The 7500-nt window shown below is 36.9% G+C and overlaps 1 protein-coding gene across 1 annotated transcript in view; it reads right to left on the reverse strand.

Annotated features, from left to right (window-relative positions):
- Positions 1-7500, reverse strand: part of LOC106883723 (dynein beta chain, ciliary) — a 273290-nt gene that overhangs the window by 217624 nt on the left and 48166 nt on the right. Inside the window, exons 16-19 of the mRNA XM_052974147.1 lie at positions 5909-6135; positions 4844-4934; positions 4459-4697; positions 2049-2192 (exon numbers count right to left, since the gene is read on the reverse strand). Coding sequence (XP_052830107.1) covers positions 2049-2192; positions 4459-4697; positions 4844-4934; positions 5909-6135 — 701 coding nt within the window. The remainder of the gene's footprint in view (positions 1-2048; positions 2193-4458; positions 4698-4843; positions 4935-5908; positions 6136-7500) is intronic.

Here is a 7500-nt window from a genome sequence, read left to right on the forward strand (position 1 = left end):
ATATATACTTTTTACAGCTACTTTTACCACATGGTTTTATGCTCATATCTTATATTTTGGACACAATGATGATATAAAGAATTTGTCGGATTTATTAAAGCAAACATAGAAAGATAATTTTGCACAGCCAACTTGACTTGGATGCATTGTTTTGAATGTCACAGGCTGCAATAATCATCCTGAGAAATCATTTTGTAGAGACATTAAGCGTTTTAAAAAGCACAGATTATTTCAAGGTGGTATCAAAAAATTCCCAGACTAGTTTTGTAGTTTGCCAACAGATGGCAACAAATGGTTGCGTAAACAATGAGAGTTTGCAGTGACCTTCACGAGGCAGCATGCTGAGTGACATCACCGTGTTTACTTCACAAGTTATGAAATTCGTGTTTTTGTAATCATGTGTATCCTGTAGTCTGCAATTTTTGTCATGGACAGGAAGTTGGAACAAAGAGCCAATGTGAAGTTTTGCATTAAACTTGGGAAGTCTTCTACAGAGACACTGAACATACTTTGGGAAGCTTACAGCAATAGATTATATGCAATGTTTTGGGTAACACCGGCGCTTCAAAAGTGGAAGAACATCCCTGGAAAATGATGATTGAACTGGAAGACTTGCCACAAGCATCACCCCTGTAAATGAGGAGAAAATTCATCAGCTTGTGCATGAGGATCATCGGAGGACAATCAATGATGTCTTTAAACATTTGAGGGAGGACATTTGGTGAAAGTAACCGAATCTGTGGAGTGCAAAAAATTGGATTCTTCATGACAACAATGCACCCAGTCACCAAGCTCTCCTCACTTGTGAGTTTCTTGCCAAAAACAACATGGTCTCACTTCTGCACCCACCCTATTCACAAGATTTAGCACCTGCAGACCTCTATCTCTTCCTCAAAATGAAAACACAGCTCAAAGGTCATCATTTTAACATTGTTGTCGAGATCAAGAGTGAAACACAGAAGGTCCTCAATTCACTTCCAGAAAAAGTGGAAAGGATACTGAGACCAGTACGTTGCTGTGCAAGATGACTATTTCGAAGGAAATGATGTTAAAACTTAGGTAAATAAGTTTTTTTTTATTAAACATAATTAGTCTGAGAACTTTTGATTCCACCTCATATCAACCGAAAAATTTCATCAGCACTGATAGATGGTACTATCATATGTGATTTCAGCATAATTTATGCCTCATCAGCATCAGGCACCTCACTGCCAAATGCCATACTGAAAATCTATCAAACCAATGTTAAGTTGGATGTGCAAATTACTATTCTTTACTGAGGCTACCTTGGTCTTTAATACCTAATTTATACACAGCCCACTAGCTTTTTGCAACATCAGTTCCTGGATACTTGTGTGAAACTATGGTAAGGAAATATCTACAGCAATAAACATACATATCTAATTACATACAAATACAACATGCATACATATATATTATATTCTAAAGAGCTTCTGTGAGTGTGTATAGAGGGCATATGAAAGCCTTTCTGTTTTACTTTACCACACACACAAATAAAAAACATCTAACCACCTTGTTTATACACACACATGTTTTATTTTTTTACTTGTTTCAGTCATTAGACTGTGACCATGCTGGGGCACAACGTTGAAAAATTTTCAATCAAACAAAGTGATGCCGGCACTTATTTTCAAGCCCGGTACTCATTCTATTGGCCTCTTTTGCTGAATTTCTAAGTTATGGGGATGTAAACAAACCATCACAGGTTGTCAAGTGGCAGTGGAAGACAAACAACGACACAAAGACACACACACACAGATATATGTATATATATATGACGATGATGGGCTTCTTCCAGTTTCTGTCTACCAAATCCAGTCACAAGGTTTTGGTCGGCTTGAGACTATAGTAGAAGACACCTGCCCAACACAGCATGCAGTGAGAGTGAACCTGGAACTATGCAGCTGGGAAGCTAACTTTTTACCACACGGCCACACTTGCATACATATACATACACACACACATTAACATTCACAGGAAAACACTGAAAGTTCATAAAATAAAACTATTAAAAATGTTATTCTTACTTGGGAGCCAATGCAGAGGCCTGCATTAAATGATGTGATGATCCTCAATAAATGTACCAAACTCCTCTGTGTCACTGGGAATATCATCTCTCTGCCCATGACTCCTAAGTATTCAAAGCCGTACTTGAAACTTGAGTACATGTTCTGAAATTTATACATACACACACATTACAATTGGTAAATTCCTATAATTATGCATTGGCAGAAAGTGACCTAGTGGTTAGGATGTTGCACTCACAATTGCAAAATTATGGTTTCAATTCCCAGACTGGTAGTTGCACTGTGTTCTTGAGCAAAACACTTCATTTCACATTGCTCCAGTTGAAAATGGAAAACCCTGTGACAAACTGATATCCCATTCAGGATGGTGGGGTGATGTTGGCCTGCCCACCCAGCCAGTGGGATAGCTACAACAATGTAAAGTGCATTGTGACCAGTGGTGTATAACAACATGCGATAGTTTCATTAGTACAGTAATGTATTGATAGCACAATATCTTTCAGATATAAAATGGGAATATATATGACATTATTATACTACGACCTGCAGGCATAGCTGTGTGGTAAGAAACTTGATTCCCAACCATGGTTCTGGGTACAGTCCGACTACATGGTGACTTGGGCAAGTGTCTTTTGCTATAGCTGTGGACCGACGAAAGCCTTGTGAGTAGATCTGGTAGACGGAAACTGAAAGAAGTCCATCATATATATATATATATATATATATATATGTCTCTTTGTGTCTGTTTTCCTCCACTACCACTTGACAACCAATGTTGGTGTGTTTACATTCCTGTAACTTAGTGGTTCGACAAAAAGCACTTCAAGGTGGTGCCCCAGCATGGTCACAGTCAAATGACTGAAACAAGTAAAAGATAAAAGATGAAAAGTTAAGGTGATGATATGGCAGAATTGTTAACATGCCAGGTAAGATGCTTAGTGGCGGTTCATGTCTTTACGCTCTGAGTTCAAATTCTGCCAAAGTTGACTTTGTCTTTCATAATGCATCTCCTGATAAATTAAACAGTTTATTCTTTTATTCTTTAAGTTGTTTCAGTCATTTGACTGTGGCCATGCTGGAGCACTGCCTTTAGTTGAACAAATTGACCCATGACTTATTTTTTGTAAGCCTAATACTTATCCTATCGGCTTCTTTTGCTGAACCACTAAGTTACAAGGATGTAAACACACCAACATCGGTTGTCAAGAGACGGTGGGGGGGGGGGACAAACACAGACACACACATATAAATATATATATACTCAATGGGCTTCTTTCAGTTTCTGTCTACCAGATCCAATCACAAGGCTTTGGTCGGCCCAAGGCTATAGTAGAAGACACTTCCCCAAAGTGCCACGCAGTGGAACTAAACCCAGAACCATGTGGTTGGTAAGCAAGCTACTTACCACACAGCCATGCCTTGGGAATTTGTAATATAGTTCCATAGACCTACCTAGGGTAGGGTGAAATCGCTGGTTAATATTACATTTTTTGTGTTTAATTAAGATATTTAGAATAAGTACTTTTTGTCTGAACTCTAGATATGCACAACATGTGTTGTTGCAGTTGTTTAACCTCACTCAACCTGATGGAACAGACTAAGGATGAAAAGTGTTCCAGTTGTGACTAAGGCAGCATTTTTATGTAATTAGAACTGTGTTCTTTTTTTATAAAGACAGTAAAGTATGATCTGAGAAAGTTAAACTGTTATTTCTAGCAGCTTGAATGTTATAGACCTGTTTGTTGGTTCACAACTTCATGTTCAATGTCATTCAACAACGATAAAACCATAGCATTTTATTCACTCACTTCACTGCATAACAAATTAGGCTTGTAACATCCTTCATCATATATGACTTTTCATTCATTCATTCATTCACACATACACACATACAAGGTTTAAAGGTCTTTTATCATATGCCAATGAGGAAACCTCTATGAGGTCATCCTGCTAGACATAGCAGCCATATTCACCTCAAGCCCTCACCTTTCTCTCTTGAAAATGGAAGTACACATTGGACAATATCGTCTTGAATATACTCTCCAAGATAAGATGGGATTGTTATGGTTAAAACTCTTCAATTGGTCACAGGCTTGCTTGATCAGAGACAATCTGAGTACTAAACAACTTAGTCCTTTGCTTGTCCTGTATATTACATGTGATTGATGCACAGGACATATTTCTCCAGTCTCTATGTATCATATAAGATACACAAACCCAGTTTTTTTCAACCACCAGAGTAACTTGGGACTTATGAAAGGAATGCTTTATATTACTCAGAACGTATGAAACATGGGCTAAATAACAGTCTGAAAGCAAGCATGAACGTTTAGGATAAACTTATGAAAATGCTTTGGACAGGCAACAACGGCAAGACAACAATAGCATTTATTACAATTAGGAATCTCACTTTAATTTCAACTGATTTTCCTTCACTGTTTAAAATATAGTTAAGTTGGACTTTCCAATAGAAGTTTTGCTGTGGTTCCACCAAAGATTCCGACATCTGTACAAGAATATCTTTAAAATAGCACTGGCACAAAAGAAGACACCGAAGTTTTGTTATCTGTTGACTGTAGATGTGAGGGTGCATTCCTTGAATTAATGACTGGCTAAAGACTTCTTTTGACTCAACAACTGATTCTGTTCCTGACAAAAATAACAAAAAAAAGTATGTTATTAAAAGGAAAGAACTGTTTCAGATTAATTATCCAAAGATCGAGTAGATTCAAGGAATTTGCATTCTTGGCATAGGTAGCAAGAAGGAGGAAGAGGAGGATAGAAAACAAGCCAACCTGATTTTCTACACATCACTTTCTCCTTTTCCAGAATTCTGAGCAGTTTGGACACTCGATCAATCATTGTATTTATTTCTGAAGCATAATTCTGTAAAAGACATCAAAATTGAAGTCTGGTTGAATTAACATAATCAACAGGATATTGAACAAAACTAATATGAAAGTGAATAGAAATAATATTACAATGAACAGAAGAAATATTACGATGTTCAGAATATTCTGTTTCACAAACCACAACACATGACAGTCTTACGATGTTCTGCATCCTTTATTTCATCACATACTGTTGTACTATTATGGCCAATATACCCTGTTTCCCCATTCCCCAACGATAATGAAGATGATATTTATGTTATATTATATTCATAGTATATTATGTAATATTGTAATATTATAATATAAATAAATTATTGGATTGTCAATAGTACCTCTCTATCTATTTAATTTATCTTTGTAATTGCATTATATCCATATTCATATGGTATTCAACTGATGTACCAGTGAATTGGATGTTTAACCCACCCCTTTGAAGGAACTCTTTTCCTCAGTTTGATACTTTATACATGCATATATATATATATATATGTTATATATATATATACGATGGGCTTCTTTCAGTTTCCGTCTACCAAATCCACTCACAAGGCTTTGGTTGGCCTGAGGATATAATAGAAGACATCTACCCAAGGTGCCACCCAGAACCATGTGATTGGGAAGCAAGCTTCTTACTACACAGTCACTCCTGTGCCTACATAGTTTAGAATATCAGAAAAAATTGTTGATGTTATAGATACTTTGTCACAGCCTATATATTCTCATAGTGAAAAAAATGAGAATAAAATACCTAGGGACAGGAAAACCAATAGCAACATCATTACTAGCACTATTTAGTATTGGGTACAACAAAATTTTAATCAGTTATAATTAATTATACTCTTAGTGAGAAGAAAGAATTGTTAACATAATTATCAATTCTGACCAAAAAGGCAGTGAAAACGATCCTGAAATCAAATTTGAAATAGAATGCTGTGATGAAACTTATAAAACTCTGCTAATTATTACCTTCAAAGCTTCTTGTGATGTTAAAGTATCTTTCAATATTCCATCCATCTGTTTATAAAAATTCAGTTTGGCAATGAGTGAAACCAGCTGAGGTGGCATCTTAATGATCCAAGAAAGCTCTTGATAAATTTCTGTCAAGTTTGTTACATCAGAACTGCACAAATAACCAGCTTTTGGGGGATTATAAACATCGTAATAGGCTGGTTCTTCCTCAATTTTTTGTGTGTCTGAAAATTTAAACATAACAAGAATAAATCATCATCATCCTCATCATTTAGCGTCTGCTTTCCATGCTGGCATGGATTAGACAATTTGCCTGGAACTGGTAAGCCAGGGAACCACCAGGATCCATTCTGATTTGGTATGGTTTCTACAGTTAGATGCTCTTCCTAATGCCAACCAGTCTAAGAGTGCAGTGGGTGCTCTTTACATGCCACCAGCGCAGGTGGTTTTATGTGTCACTGACACGGGTGCCAGTTATGTGACACCAAGGCACAGGCATGGCTGTGTGGTTCAGTCCTACAATACAACACCTTGAACAAGTGTTGTCTACTGCAGCCTTAGGCTAACCAATGCCTTTTTGAGTAAATTTGATAAACAGAAAGTAAGAAGCCTGTCATATGTGTGTGTGTGTGTGTGTGTGTGTGTGTGTGTGTGTGTGTGTGTGTGTGTGTGTGTGTGTGTGTGTGTGTGTGTGTGTGTGTGTGCGCGCGTACATTTGCATTGGTGCTTCCTACATGACAACCAGTGTTGATTTGTTTACATCCCCATGACTTAAACAGTTTGATAATAGAAACTGACAGAATAGGTATCAGACTGAAATATAAGTACTGGGGTTGATTTATCGAAACCCTTCCAAGTGGTGTCCCAGCACGGCTACTGTCCAATGGCTGAAACAAGACAAAACAAGACATTTATGTAAATATAGAATAATGTAAAAGACAACACTTGGAAGAGTAAAATGGGAAGAAGATGCTACCATAGAAGGTTCTACTGTAGAGTTTCCATTCATAGCAATAGATACATGTTTGAATTAAGATGTGAAATTTTTGTGCTTCTATGATTCATCATTTTCTTGAGCAGTACATTGTGTTCTTGAGCAAAACACTTCATCTCGCATTGCTTTGTGATCACTTTGACATCTGATGTGTGCCACACCTTGCACCTGTACAGACAGGTAATGTCAATTTGATGGAGGGAGGGTACTAATGTGTAGCAATGAGTGAAGCTATAAACAAACCATCTGTGCAGGTTGTTCAGAAAAAAATTGTGGAACTGTCATTCTTGCACTCAAGAGACTATCATTAATTAATATCCATCTTGCATTAGAATATTCCACAGCTGAGACTTGATAAAATGGTGACTATTTTATCGATTACAGGTAAATACACCACCATCAATTCACCACAGGGAAAGTTCACTGCCATCAATTCACCATGTGGAAAGTTCACCACAAAGAAAGTTTGCCAAGAAAATATATCCATAGTGTCTCACTATTAATAGTTAAAAACTATTTTATTGAAAAAAAAATGGTGAACTTTTCCTGTGGTGAATTGATAACACTCAACTTACCAGACATGATTTTATCAGTG

This window comes from Octopus bimaculoides, chromosome 17 (genome assembly GCF_001194135.2).
Source record: "Octopus bimaculoides isolate UCB-OBI-ISO-001 chromosome 17, ASM119413v2, whole genome shotgun sequence".
In the NCBI taxonomy this organism is placed as follows: domain Eukaryota; kingdom Metazoa; phylum Mollusca; class Cephalopoda; order Octopoda; family Octopodidae; genus Octopus; species Octopus bimaculoides.